This window comes from Sciurus vulgaris, assembly GCF_902686455.1.
Source record: "Sciurus vulgaris genome assembly, chromosome: 1".
NCBI classification, from domain to species: domain Eukaryota; kingdom Metazoa; phylum Chordata; class Mammalia; order Rodentia; family Sciuridae; genus Sciurus; species Sciurus vulgaris.
The window spans coordinates 97985376-98001151 of NC_136461.1; the positions used below are offsets into that span (position 1 = coordinate 97985376).

At 40.2% G+C, this 15776-nt stretch overlaps 1 protein-coding gene across 1 annotated transcript in view; it reads right to left on the reverse strand.

The window, feature by feature from the left end:
- The window catches only part of AKNAD1 (AKNA domain containing 1), a gene marked incomplete at its 5' end in the record, with an annotated part of 39953 nt that overhangs the window by 21065 nt on the left and 3112 nt on the right, over positions 1-15776 (reverse strand). The window contains 6 exon segments of the mRNA XM_079146106.1: positions 3893-4049; positions 8296-8368; positions 8371-8425; positions 14265-14327; positions 14424-14569; positions 14733-14772. Coding sequence (XP_079002232.1) covers positions 3893-4049; positions 8296-8368; positions 8371-8425; positions 14265-14327; positions 14424-14569; positions 14733-14772 — 534 coding nt within the window.

Consider the following 15776-nt stretch of genomic DNA (forward strand, 5'->3'; position numbering starts at 1 on the left):
TGTTATTGAGTTCTATGGTTTCTTTGTTTGGTTTTTGTTTGGAAGAGCTATCCAGTGGTGACAGTGGTGTGTTAAAGTCACCCAGAATTATTGGGTTGTGGTCTATTTGATTCCTGGAATTGAGAAGGATTTGTTTGATGTACATGGATGAACCATTGTTTGGGGCATAAATATTTATGATCGTTATGTCTTCCTGATTTATGGTTCCCTTAAGCAGTATGAAATTTCCTTCTTTATCCCTTCTGACTAACTTTGGCTTGAAGTCCACTTTCTCTGATAAGAAGATGGAAACCCCTGCTTTTTTACTGAGTCTGTGTGCATGGTAGGTTTTTTCCCATCCTTTCACCTTTAGTCTGTGGATGTCTTTTTCTATGAGGTGAGTCTCTTGAAGGTGGCATATTGTTGGGCTTTTCTTTTTAATCTATTCTGCCAGTCAGTCTACGAATTTTGATTGATGAGTTTAGGCCATTAACATTCAGGGTTATTGTTGAGTTATGATTTATATTCCCAGTCATTTGGGCTTAGTTTTGATTTTTAACTTGACTTGGTTTCTCCTTGAATGGTTTGTCCTTTAAGGTGGTTCCTCCCTTTGATGACCTACATTGTTGTTTTTAATTTCCTCCCCCTGGAATATTTTGTTGAGAATATTCTGTAGTGCAGGCTTTTTATTTGTAAATTCTTGTAACTTTTGTTTATCATGGAAGGATTTTATTTCATCTTCAAATCTGAAGGTTAGTTTTTCTGTGTATAAGATTCTTGGTTGGCAACCATGTTCTCTCAGAGCTTGAAATATGTTGTTCCAGGCTCTTCTAGATTTTAGAGTCTGGGCTGAGAAATCTGCTGATATCCGTATTGGTTTCCCCCTATATGCAATCTGATGCTTTTCTCTCACAGCCATCAATATCCTATCTTTATTTTGAATGTTAGGCATTTTCATTATAATGTGCCTTGGTGTGAACCTGTTGTGATTTTGTGCATTTGGTGTTCTGTAAGCCTCTTGTATTTGATTTTCCATTTCATTCTTGAGGTTTGGGAAATTTTCTGCTATTATTTCATTGAATAGGTTGTTCATTGCTTTGGTTTGTATCTCTGTGCCTTCCTCAATCCCAATAATTCTTAAATTTGGTCTTTTCATGATGTCCCATAATTCTTGGAGGTTCTCTTCATGATTTCTTACCATCTTCTCTGTTTGGGACACTTTATTTTCAAGATTAAATATTTTGTCTTCATTGTCTGAGGTTCTGTCTTCCAAGTGATCTAGTCTGTGGGTGATGCTTTCCATTGAGTTTTTTATTTGGTTATTGTTTCCTTCATTGCAAAGATTGTTGTTTTTTTTTTTTTTTGAGAATCTCTATGTCTTTGTTGAAATGATCTTTTGCTTCCTGCAGTTGCTCTTTCAACTGCTTATTGGTATGCTCCATTCATTGCCTACATTTGCTCTCTTATCTCATCCTTTGCTTCACCAATCATCTTAATTATGTATAATCTGAAGTCCTTTTCTGACATTTCTTCTACCATACTGTCAGTGGATTCTATTAACATAGAATCTAGATTTATTTGGATCATTTTCTTCCCGTGTTTTTTCATGTTGTTCATGTATCTTCCCCTCAAGCACAGCAGATCTGGGGTATTGCAGTTTCCCCCCTATAGACTTATTGTGACCCTATAGGTTTCCAATACCTTTTCTGACAATGAGCTTCCAGTCTCCAGTAGTCATCTCAGGATGAGATTTTTCAAGAGTTTGTTGCTTATTTGTTGTTTTAAAGGCAGTTTGCATTTTATAATCAGTTCTTGAGTACCTGGAAGCCCCCTTTGGGGCAGTATTTGGCTTCTCACTAAGAGGTTTTAGGAATTTGATTTGGCACTCACAGGTCAGGGTGGTGGGAAGGAGACCCTAAGGTGGAATGTGGTTTGGACGTCATGAGTCACTGGCCTTTTTCCTCTCCTTCCCTTCCCCCACTGTCCTGACCCACTGGTCTCTGCCCAGAGGGTCTCAGAGGCCTTGCGGGGCCTCTGACTGCTGGTTACTGGGATGCATGTGGAGCTGTGGGGCTCCAGGCTTTGCAACTTGCTGTAAGCAAAGGGCTGCTTGCAGGCTCTGCTTGCCAAGGGCTGCAGGGGAGGACTTGCATCAGCACTGCCAGTTTTCTGCAGCAACCCTGCTGAGGCATCCCTCACCTTACTTCCTCGCCAGCCCTGGGACCCAGAAGGCGACCAGGGTGCTCCTTGGTTATGTGGGGGGTGGGGAGCACCCAAGAGTCTTGCTGTTAGGGACAGAGTTAATTCCAGATGTGATGCTAAATTAGGTCATCATCCCCACTATCAATCCTAAGGCACCATAATATGCCTCCCAGCGTCCCTTCCCAGACTCCTCACTAAGTTGCCTCCTTATCCCAGGATTCAATGCAAATGTCACCTCTGACCATCTTCTCCCTTAACAACGCTGCCCTCTCACAGTTATCTTGGTCATGTCCCATTACTTAATAGTTATGACCGCTAACACCCAGGTAATGTGCTGGTTTAAGTACTTTACATGTATTAACTCATTTAAACATCATAACCACCGTGTGAGGCAGACATTGATATCCCATTTTTCAGAGGAGGGAACTGAGACACAGGGAGGTTGCATAACTTCCCCATGATCACAAAGCTATTAAGTGACAGAGCCAGTATTTGAACCTAGGCAGTTTGGCCTCAGAGTAATGGAGAATGTTTTATCACTTCCTGCATAGTACTTTTTACATTCTGTACTCCAATTCTGTTGGCTAGGTATATCCCTCCCTCCCAGGTGTGCAAGCACCTTGAGGGAGGAGGGTGATTTGCCTGCCTTACTTATGTTGCATCCCTAGTACTTAGAAAAGTGCCTAGTGTATAGCAATGGATATTGCTGGATGGATAAATACATGAGTGCATAATAGTAGGAGTAGATGAATTCGTCATTACCGCTCATCACAGAGTTGTGGAATTCTCATCTTTTTGTAACAGTTGGTTGCTGTAGACTTGGGACCAAGGTAAAGCAGAGTGAATCCAGCTGCTGGAGGATGGCTAGGCTGATCCTTAGGCTCACTCACATGACCTTGAGGTAAAGAATTCTGCCTGAGGTGGGGAGCTGAGTATCAAGGGTGCAGAAATGACCTGCGTCCAAAGTTGGGCCTGAGTGAATGAGATTTTGCCAGGCAGCAAAGAGTTCTGAGGAGGCAAACACACTGCTTTGGAAGGCTAATATTTATATAAAGCTTCTTATTCTTGTTCTTAGCTATGACAAAAACCTCCTTTGAATTTTGAATATCAGCCCTGGGTTGTGTCTTCAAATACGAATGAAACTATAGAGTCAATCAAAGGCAATTATTTAGATGATTCAGTTTCTCCAAATTTTAATTTAGTCTGAAATGTTCTGATAGTTGAGGCTAAAAAAATAAAAAGCATAGAAAGACGGTGATGATTGATTTGAATTCCCTCTGGCATTTGTAGACAATCAAAAGAATCTAACTTGAGAGAAGGAAAATGCAGAAGTGGATCCAGGGAAAATGATTACTTCACTGAGTGTGCTAGTCTTTATTTAGAAGAAAGCACAAAACTACGAAAAAAATTCTTTCCAGTCACGTCCGCGGAAGTTTTGCTATTCACGCAGAAGAAATAGCTCTTCTGTGGATGATCAGTTCAAACTGCAGTGTTACCAAAATTAATGAGATGTTTCAAAACCAACACTTGAAATAGCGTCCAATTACTAAAAGCTGGTTCCATGTTAAATAATATGATTCATGGGGCTTTGGAAAGTTCAGTTTTCATTAAATATTAAAATGGAATCCAGTGAATCCATGAATTAGGAGTCCGCACATGCATAAACACCGTTTTTCCTGGCACAAAATTAGGCTGTAGGTTTCTACATTACCTCATTTGAGGATGAAGTGGCTGTGGATGCCAAGTCATCCAGGATGATTGGAGGGCTCGCAGGAAGAGAGAGTGCTGAAGTGCATTTGCTTTTGTCAATTTTCTCTTTAACATCTTCAAGTATCACCTCCAACTTGAAGACTTCACCTTCCACTTCTCTGGGTAAACATAAACAAACAGGCATCTCCTGGGCTATGTACTCAGCCTCTTAACTGGTTACAACAGTTCTTTAATATGGCACTGATCTATATTATTAATGTGGCCTTTCTTTACACAGGAAGGATAAGGGAGCTCTACCCTGATGCATTCTGTTTAGAGTTTCACTCCAGAGTCCTGGCCTTTGAGCCTCATTTGCCATCCATTAGCTGTCTATTCTTTGGTAAATCATTTCATCTTTTTTTTTTTTTTTGGGGGGGGTGGTGGTGCTGGGGATTGAACCCAGGGCCTTGTGCATGCAAGGCAAGCACTCTACCGACTGAGCTATCTCCCCAGCCCCAAATCATTTCATCTTTTTGGGCCTCCAGTATCTCAGCTATATGTATCTTGTTTTTCTGGATCTGATGATACCAGGATCCCTGACAGTTCTGAGGTGTGCAATGCTATGGAAATAATCATTTTGCCAATTAAAACAGAGGAGGAGCATGAAAGTATGAAAATAATTTAACAAGCTTGTTATGATTATATGTACATGTATTTATAAATATATATTTAACCCAATATTCATCTAAATAACTTTGGGTTAAATATAAAATAGAAATGGGAATGAGGGATAATTTAAAAGTAGATGATAAATGAGAGAATATATGAAGACCAACCCAATGCAGTTAAAGCAGTATTTTGAAGAAATACTTATAAGTATAAAATTTATACTTTTCTCATTTTTTTTTTTTAAAGAGACAAGTTTTCTCTGTGTTGCCCAGGCTGTTCCCAAACTCCTTGGCTCAAGTGATCCTCTTGCCTCAACCTCTTGAGTAGCGAGAACTCCAGGCTTGCACCACTGCACCCAGCCTAGCTGAGTTTGGTGTTGTTGTTGTTGTTGTGGTTGATTTTGGTAGGTTTCTTTTTTATTTTTGTTTGTTTGTTTTGTTTTGGTGCTGGAGATTGAACCCAGGGTCTGTGTAGGCCATGTATCGAGCTATGCCCCCAGTCTTAGAGTCTTAAAAATGCATTAGGAGAAAAAGTTGGAAATTCAATAGATTAAATATTCAAAACAGGAAGGCAGAAAAAGGAAGTACATCTAGGAAAAGGAAAGGATTCATTGAAGCAGAACTTTTTAAAATTTAATCAATAAAATACATTTGTTTCCAAAAAACTGCAAAATAAACTGCTGAAAGTATGAGAAACGTAAATAACATTTAAAAAGGAAGAAAGAAAGAAAGAAAGAAAGAAGAAAGAAAGAAAGAAAGAAAGAAAGAAAAAAAGAAAGAAAGAAAGAAAGAAAGAAAGAAAGAAAGAAAGAAAGAAAGAAAGAAAGAAAGAAAGAAGGAAGCTGGGTATGGTGACTCTCAGTGACTCAGGAGGCTAAGGCAAGAGGATCATAAATTCAAGATCAGCTTTAGCAACTTAGCAAGCCCCTGTCTCAAAAAAATATGTATATTAAAAAATTTTCTTTTCTAAAGGCAGGGGATGTGGCTCAGTGGGTAAGTGCCCTGGGTTCAATCCCTGGTATCTGGCCCAAAAATGTTCTTTCATGAGTACTAATTATCCAATATTATTCTGGAAAATCTAGCAAATGAAATAAAGCAATGATAAGTAATATGTAAGAACTAGAAGGAAGACTGGAATAAAGTATAAATATTTAGGGAGGAAAAGCCTGGCATTGTTTTCAGATGCTACAGTTGTCATACCTAAAATATGAAGATAACCAAGTGAAAATCAACAAAATGCTGAGAACAGAATTGCAGGGCTGGCGTTGTGGCTCAGTGGTAAAGCACTTGCCTCACCCGTGTGAGGCACTGGGTTTGATCTCCAGCACCACATAAAAATGAATAAATAAAGGTATCATGTTCATCTTCAGCTGAAAATATTTTTAAAAACCATGTGGTTAACATAAAGACAGAAACACATCAGTAGAATGAAATAGAACCATCACATCTGCATGCAGAGGTTTTATATTTGATAAAATGTCTTTTGCGTTGGGCACATCTGTAATCCCAGCTACCTAGGAAGCTGAGGCAGGAAGATTGCAAGTTGAAGGCCAGCCTCTGCAACTTAGCAAGACTTTGTATCAAGACAAAAGTTTTAAAAAGCTGGGATGTAGCTCAGTGGTAAAGCACTTGCCTAGCATGTGCGGGCCCCAGTATGGAAAAGAAATTAATAAATTTTTTAAATGTCTTTTTCAACCAGTGGAGAAAGGTTGCTCTATTCAATAAATGGCAGGACAAAGAAATGCTAAAGTGATAGTTGAATAAGATATTGGAGAATATTTATAATGCATAAGACAGAAGAGAATGCAGTAGAGGACAGGAGAGGCTGATGATTTACAAAAAAAAAAAAAGTGAAATGATGGAACAAGGCTTCATGGTTGTCCAAGGAGGTTGGAGGGTGAGTGAAGGAAGAAAAAGGAGGTGACTACATGGAGATTTAGAGGCGGATAAAAGATATTTTGGGGGGAATCCATGATCTTTTCTGTAATGCTGAGAATATCAGAGAGAAGAGATTGATGAAAGTGGATCCCCATTTTTTTTTTTTTTTTTTTTTTTTTTTTGAGACAAGGTCTTGCTAAGTTGCCCAGGCTGGCCTCACACTTGCATTTCTCCTGTCTCAGCCTCTCAGTTGCTGGGATGACAGGTGTGTGCCCAGCAGTAGAACCCCATTTCTTGACTTGTTTTGGTTTCTGATGTTTGTGAAAGAATCAGATGGCCACTGAACTACATTCTGATGAACAAGATAAATGAGATCCAATAATAAATAAGACTCAATAAATAAGACTCAATAAGACTCAATAAATCTGCAGAATTCTTGCCCCTTCAGAAAGTCATCCACATCAGCTATTAGACATGCACTTACAAGGTTCTCAACACTTCAAGACCCTAAAGGTTCTAGGGGCTTCTGGCCATTGCCACATCAGCCACGTGAGAATAAGAGACCAGTCTTGAACTGATCAGCCTTTGTTTGTCCTGAGGTGGCTCCAAGGGAGTTTTGGGAGAGGCTGGGTCCCTCCCTTGCCCCAGTGTTGAAAACTTCTCCCATATATGGGATATAATTGCAGTTAAAACCCTTTTGATTTATTCTTGTGCCAGGCACAGTGTGGTTGTAAGCAGGATATAAATAAGGCATTGCATAACTTCAGTCTCAATGCACACAGAGGCCTGTCTTGAAAATTACAGCCAAGAGATTCCTTGGAAAATAAATGACTTAACTCTATTAATTAAAAAAAAAAAAAAAAAAAAAAAAAAGCAGAAGAATGTAGAGATGTTTTCCCCCCAGAGGGATAAAAAGCCATTGGGGAAAAAATCCAATATTAAAAACCCATCCCTGCTAATTATATAGTATTGAAATAAAGGCAGACAGAGGTTCCATTCATTTTGGAAAAGGTAAATTGTACCTCAGGAAAAAACATTTCAGGATGTTAGTTCTGAAACACAAATCATTAAAATATTTTGGCATCAAGAATGATTCCACATTAAAATGCTGTGAGTAGAACGAGTTGAACTTTACAAATATTAAGCCTGCTCAATGGTTTCTTTTAATTCATACCAGGAAATTCAATGGAAATAATCTTAACCTGGAGTTCTGGAATGGATCTTAAAATTACTTGGAGAGAAAAGAGAAGAGAATGATTCCATAAAAATGGCCAGCTGGAAATTTCAATATGAGTGTGCATCCAAGTTTCTAATGTGAATTAACTCAGGAATTGTTTAAGCTTTAAGTTTTCCATTATCAGGATATTGTAGGTCTTTCACCTCAACCAATGATCCTCTCCTGCCACCGCCCTTCAGAACTGTCAGTGGATGGAAAAGGAAGGGGATAAAAAAGGGACAGAAGGCAAGAACCAGGCATGGATGCAAAGGTAGGAGTGGAGATAAACAGGAAAGAGCTGAGGAGTGCAGGAGAGGAGAGGCCCTCTGTAATGAACACATGAGCTCTTGGGGGATTTTCTTGTGCTCCTCCGGGTCTCAGAACCAATTAAAATACCCTCCAACACAATGCAAAGTGGTGGCACAGTAGCTCTGTACCAGGAGACAACTGGTCTCCTTGGTTGATGCCCAGCACAGCACCTTACACACCACAGGAGTTCCAAGCTACTGTGGCAAGAGAGGATGGTCATTTTTTTCCCCTTTGGTGACACAGTTCTTGCTGACCCTAGACCAGTAGCTCTCAAAGCCAGGGGCTACTTTAGAATCCCACCTGAAAGGGGCCACCTTGGATCCTCACAGCTTGCATAGTAGGTGTAAGCCTGACCTGCCTGGATCAAAGTCATCAATAGTTAGGCATTCATGCTTGTGGATTTGCTGCTGCAAGGCCAGATGCTTCTGGTGTCCAGAAACTCTTCTTCCAGCACTTCAAGTTGTCCCTGAAGTTTCTCTAGGACCTGGAGCAGTGAAGTAACTGGAATCATTCACCTGTAAGCTGTTCGTGTAGTGGTTTTCTCAAAAACTCAATGTAAGGGCTGGGGTTGTGGCTCAGGGGTAGAACACTTACCTAGCATGTGTGAGGCCCTGAGTTTGATTCTCAGCACCACATAGAAAAAAAAAAAAGTACTGTGTTCACCTACAACTAAAATCTATGTAAAACAACAACAACAAAAATCTCAAAAATCAAAACGCAATGTAAGTGTACCCTATAGTAGTGTCAAATGAAGCTTCCATCTCCTGGCACCATCAGTAGTTTTTGTTGGAATCTTAATACAGACGACCCAAGAGTCATCTTGGCACTTGCAACTTTCTCACAGCACATGGCTGAAAAATACAGTCACTTTTGATTTCTCCTTCGGAACCCACTTGGAGGCCTCTAAACCTCCTGAGTGGCACATTCATAATCCTGTATTTTGCACAATGTCTTTCACTTATAAGGACTTTATCTTATTTAATCTTCACATCAATGTTGTGAATCTTGCAAAGGAGACCTCGTTATCCTGGTTTTGCAGAGGAGGAAACTGGAGTTCTAGAAATTATGTCTGAAACCACACAGGTCTTAAAAAGGATCTGAAGTTAGAGAGCCTGGGTTTCAGTTCATGGCAGCTAGAAGGTGAAATGGGGAGGGAATAGCAAGATTTAGCCAGAGCAGTAAGTGGGTCTTGCAGAGGTCACCACGTGCAGCTTTGTGCAAATGAGTATTTAAACTGTGCAGGTCAGAGTCCTGTCTTGAAGATATGTAGAGGCCTCAACCCCAGATCCCCAGGCACTAAACATTCCCCGAGCCCTGCTTATGTCTGAACCTGGGCCAGAGATGTGAGATTCAAAAACTGTCTCAGGAACAGTTTGGTCTGAATGATTTTATTCCACTGAGAAAAGAGACTGTGTATTAGACTACTTTCCCAAGGCACAATGGAGGAAGTGAGACTGAAGTCTGGTTTAAAGATGCTCAGGAGAGCCTAGACAAGGCAGTATTCATGAAAATGAAGATTAAGGGATAAAGTGGAGCTGTGTCGCCAAGGGCAGAAATATTGCACAATGGGGACACAAAGCAGACAAAACAGTGTTCAAGTTCAGACTCTGTCCCTCCTCATTGAATTATTTGAGTTAACTTGAACTCTTGAAACTTCAGTTTTTCATCTATAAAATTACTATAATAGCTCCCACCTTCTGAAAATTAAGTAAGATAATCATGCCAGGAGCATAGTATCAATGTTCCTCTCTTACAAAGGGGTTACATCCTGAAAAAAATCATTGTAAATTGAAAATCAAAAATATCACAAGCAGAAAAGCATTCACCACATCGTAGCTTGGCCCAGCCTACCTTAAATGTGCTCAGAATCTTGCATCAGCCTACAGTTGGAACAAATCACCTAACACAAAATCTATTTTATAAGGAAAGTGTTGAATGTCTCATGCACTTTGTTGAACACAAAACACTGTACAGTATTGGCCAACTACCCTTGTGATTGCAGGCTAACTGGGAGCTGTGGCTGTTTCTCACTGCCCAACATCTGAGAGAGGACCCTCATTCCATGTCCCTAGCCAGGAAAAGATCCAAACTAAAAAAATCAAAGCACGAGGCTGGGCACCGTGGCCCATGCCTGTAATCCCAGCAGCTCAGGAGGCTGAGGCAGAAGAATCATGAGTTCAAAGTCAGGCTCAGCAACTCAGGGAGGCCCTAAGCAACTCAGTGAGATTCTTTCTCTAAATCAAATATAAAAAAAGGACTGGGAATGTGGCTCAGTGGTTAAGTGCCCCTGGGTTCAAATCCTGGTACCAAAAATTAATTAATTAATTAATTAATCAAAATTCAAAGCATGATTTCTACTGAATGTGTATCACTTTGCATCATCATAAACTCGAAAAATTGTTAAACCATCCTAAGTCAGGTACTATCTATACATATACAAAAGATAGTGGCTACTACTATTATGCATTCTTGTTAATATTAATGAATAGACAAGAGTTTAGAAACATAGTGATGAGTTTGGTGGCTGTTTTTCATTTCCTCCCTGTATTCATCCTCTTTCTTTCTCTGTGCTCCAGTAAGGAGGCTAACTTTGAGTCAACAGTATCAACAGGCTCTTTTCTACCCTGGCTTCGGATCTTTCCAGCCAACAGAACATAGCAGTAGGAGAGAGTTGAAGACAATGAGGTAGGAGTGGGAGTCATTATTTCCCTGATTTCCTCCTTCCTGTATCATCATGGATTGGCTAATGTCAGTCTATCAAAAACCACAGAACCTGTCAGCTACTCCTACAGCTATAGCTCTCCCTTTAGGCTCCAGGGCCTGGTTTTCCTCTGCTCCTTCAGGTCTGCAGATAAAGCAGCTCCCCACATTCCTTCCATGAGAGGCTTTCTCATCCTTTATTGCTTTCCCTTAACACTGTTGTAAAAGAATGCCTTTATTAAACTCTCCTCAGTTACTTCATTTGAGCCAGCCATCTAGTCCCTGCCAGGACCCTGATACTGTGAATCTAACAAACTGGAGTTTCTGGGTTGGAAGGTGGGAAGAATGTGATAGAATTGAGTAAAATGAGGAATTGGAGAAGGCTAGCAAGTTTGAGTGAAGATGTCAATGCTGGACTAGAGTTGCAGGGAGAGCAGGATACCCAAAAAGACACACCAGTGCTGGAACTAAAGGTGAAAAGCTAGGGGCTGGAATTGTGGCTCAGTGGTAGAGTGCTTGCTTAGCACGTGTGAGGCACTGGGTTCAATCCTCAGCACCACATAAAAGTAAATAAAAGGGGCTGGGGAGATAGCTCAGTGGGTAGAGTGCTTGCCTTGCAAAGCACAAGGCCCTGGGTTTGATCCCCAGCACCCAAAAAAAAAAAAAAAAAAAAAAGTAGATAAAAAACCCAGCACTGCAAATAAATAAAATAAAGGTATTGTGTCTACCAACAACTAGAAATATTTTTTTTAAAAAGCTAGGATCAGTGGTTTAGGAATCGGTAGCATGCAAATAGCACTTAAAGTCATGGGAGGGAATCAGGTATTCAAAGGAAAGAGGATAAGAAGAAAAAACCAATTGCTAATTCTAATTGAGGATCTTGGAATTCAAATCACATTGTATTTCAGAAGACAGGGCACAGTTTTCTAGTCATAAGTATATCTCTTTTAATTTTCAGAACAACTGTGAGATGGGAGACATGCTACAACATGTCTAAGATGTATAACCAATAAGTAGAACTGGGATGTCTGCTCCAAAATCCAAATGCTTTCAACTATGTTGTGCTGCTCAAGCTGAGTAGGGTGGTTCTACCCTGTCTGGCCTTCTTCCAGCACTGACCCAAATGGGCCTGGAACTTTCAGACCACAGGCTGACACTGTCAGGAGCCATCTTTTGTTCTCCCTATCCCAACAGGAATTTCTACTTACCCTCTACCATCAGAAGAAACTTCCTGACTCGAGGCCTCTGAAGGCTATTGCCTTAAATCAGTTCTGTTCTGTTCAACCCTCTAAATTTCTGTGTTCTGCCGGTTGCCCATACTCTGTTCTTTTAGAGATCTCTTTTATCTCTCAATTAATACTTAGCCCTTGCAATATGCCTTCCAGATCCACCACCTTATTGAAACCAGGCTTGCCAAGGACACTTAGGGCCTCTTGTTGCCAAGTCCAATACACATTTCTTTTTTAAATAGATGATTTTTCAACTTTTCTTTCTTTTTTGTTTTGTGGTAAGGGGATTGAACCTAGGACCTTGCTAGGCAAGTGCTCTGCCACTGAGCTACATCTCCAGCCCAATGTACATCTTATTTTCCTTCATTCCTTGAACACTTGATGGTGTGGCCCAACTCCTCATATCTTTGTTGTTGTTGTTGTTGTAGATGGACACAATACCTTTATTTTTATTTACTTATTTTTATGTGGTCCTAAGGATTGAACCCAGTGCCTCACCTGTGCTAGGCAAGCATTCTAACACTGAGTCACACCCCAGCCCTAACTCCTCACTTCTTAAAAACCTCTTTCCTTGGGCTTCAACAGCTCTTCCTCTTCAGATGGCTCCTGATCTTCACTTTCCTTTTTGGACCTCTCTTCTTTCCCTTGCCCTCTGGTTGCTGTTAATGGTGACTCTGTCTTGACCCTCTTCACTTCCCAATAGTCCTGCTTCACTTGAACAACCTCAACCACCCTACTACTTCAACTCACAACTATGCCAAACCTACATTTCTGGCCCAAATGCTTCTGAGGGCCAGACCCATCACACTGCCTACTGGACCTCCTCACTTGAATATCCTCTAGGAACCTCTTACTCAAAAGTGTCCAAACTATACTTGATGTTCTGCCTCCTGCCTACCTTCCATGCCCCTCTGAAATGGATCCTCCACTTTTATTCCTAACCGTGGTTACTCAAGCTAGAAATCTGGAACTCATCCAAGCCTCCTCCCTTTCTTTATTCACCCCTTGAATCTGCCACCACTACCTTAAACACATAGATTTGTACCCTCTCTTCATCTTTCTCACCAGCCTTTAAGATCTCAAAACTTGTCCTGCATTGTGGTTTCCTAACCAATCTATGCCTACATAGTGCTTAGTGCTTGCCATTTCTCAATTTTAAATCCTTTGATGTTGCTGCATCACTCAAACTCAGGATAAAATCTGATCTCCTGAGCATGGCTTAAAGGCCTTTCATGATTACTGAGCTCCATCTGACAAATTACACACTAGAGGCAGTATTTTGGCCTCACACTATTGCATCTGTGGCTTTCTTTCTTCCAGAAAACTTCTTTGCCTCCTATTCTGCCAAACTCACCCTTATTCCTCTTGCAATACCAAGGCAAAAGTCACTTCCAAGAAACTTTCCAAAGGCCTTCAATGGTCAGGGTGAGCTTCTGCTAGGCTGCCATGAGTATCATCTGTAATTCTTCTCAAGTTGTGTTTTAATGATCTGTTCACCCCACTGTTTGTAAGAGACTATAAGCCACTTGAAAAAAGAGTTTCTTAATTTCCAAATCCCTAAGGCCTGGGGCAGGCTCTGGGACATTAAAAAAAAAAAAAAGTGCCTGATGCATGGGTTTTGAAGGAACAAATGATTTAATTAATATGGTGAGTAAATGGATAATCAATGGTGTCTTTTAGCATCTGGGTTCTCCTGGGTTTAGCCCATACTTTTAGGTTTCCACTGCATAGCCTGCTTTGCACCTTGCTCTTGCCCACATCAGGGCTTCTCACCACCTGCCGTGCTGCTGACTCAATGGCCTGAACTACATCTTCCACTTCAGCCCATCTCTGGTTCTCCCAGCTTGGCCTCTTGCCTCACTGTTCCATGTATGTTTCCCATGACCCTGGCACTGATAACAAGGCTGTTAGGGTGACAACATAAATTAGTGATTAAATGTAATAACAAGCAAGAATGTGAAAGTAAAAGATTTTGACCTGAAAAGCATTGCCTCAAGTTTAATCTTAAGTTTTCAAAGTCTCCTATATTGAGTTGCCAGATACGGGCAATTTTTATAACTTAAGTCCACCAGGACCCATGAACTATGGACAGGCTTGCTCTTTGTAATGGCTTTCATGTTCTTCTCTTGAGCATACCATGATCCCAGATTTATTATGAGTTGACTGGTGAGGTAAGTGATAGATCCTCTGGAAAGGAAAGAGAGCCAGATTCTTATAGAAACAGAATTCTAAGTTCTTTTAGTCTTATAAACTAAGACAGCTTAATCTTCAGCCAAACATTTCCTACTAGAACATTCCACTCCCACCACTGTAGAAAAAACATGGTACCATGAAGTCATTTGTATTTACCCAAGTCAAATTCTCTAATAAATAGTTTAAAAGCTGCTAGCTTACCATTCTTCTGTCTTTTGAATGGCAGAAAGAGTCTTGTTTTATTTTTTTGGAAAATTCTTGTACCTGCAGTAAAAACACATAATATTTCATTAATGGCATGGTCTCTAGTGTTTGAATTTGGTTATTCCTAAAGTTTATAACAAGCTTTAAAAATATTACCTTAGTCTTCAGTTGATCAGTCTGTTCTTTTAACTTCTGACACATCTGCTTCCCTTGAGATAGTCTTTGAAATATGTAAGTACTTGAGGAAGGCTCTTTTTGAGAGGTTGATGACAACTTCAAGCAATTTGTCTCAGTTTTTATTCCTACATAAGAAAGAACGATTTTAGGTATCTGTACATCTCAACTCAACTCAGTCTTATTAAGTACTGAAAACAAGTCTATAGCAGTTATCACCACTTGCCGTTTATTTTTCCAGAAATTTTCAAAACACATATATAAGTCAAAGAAGTTTTAAAACACTAGTACCTGTAAGAGTGTCTTGGTGGTTGTGTACTGTAGGCTCCATCTGCATAGTTAAAGAATAAGAAAACATTACCATTGCAACTAACCATTACACCATTAATCAGAATGAACAGTGGGCTGCCTCCACGATGACTGATGTTTTCTGATCATCACAGTGGCAGCCCAGTACTGTGTTCGAGAGCTGGGACCATGATACTGGGGTTGGATTCCACTATGACACTAATTTGCTGGGTGACACAAACAATTGCCTCACCACTACAAGCATCAAATTTCTTGGCAGTGAAATGGAGATAGTAATAGAATCTACTATAAGAATTAAATGTGAAATACTTACCATTACATCAGGCATGTGTAATATCAGGCATTATCAGAATGAATATCATTCAGCAATACATCTTAGCTGTCACTATGATGGTGTTTGATACTAAAAGGTAGAACACTCAGACATTTCAACTAAAATTAGACTGTCAGCTCTATATGCATGAACCATTGTTGATCTTTGCACCAGCTCTGTTGTGGTGCTTTTGCTAACACCAAACACATTCTAGGAATTATAATGTGCATTGTATTCCAAAATATGTGTCAAGATAGTGGTTGTTTTCTGCTCACCACAGGCTTACTGGACAGAGGTTTTAATCTCACAGTGAATCACCTTGAGTGTCTTTCCACTGCTCCCAGTATAAAGCTCAGAAATACACAGAGGCCAGAGAATGAAATGACAGTGGTCAAAGTAGGCTCTGGTCATTATGAATATCTCCAGTGCAGGCTGAATATGAAACCTATAGCATTCAGTTCTCCAGCCTGAATTGACAGCACTGGAAAAAAAAAAAAAAAATCAGATGCCTGATCTCAATCTCTCATTGCCAGAGAAAGATGAGCCTGATCTCCATTCTGCTCCTACTAACTATGGGACACTGAGAACTAAGAACAATATTGTTATCCCCCAGGCATGACAGGAGCCTGAGAATGGTAAGTCAAAACTACCCTGAGATTTCATCTCACTCCAGTTAGAAAGGCAGTCATCAAGAATACAAATAACAATTGCTG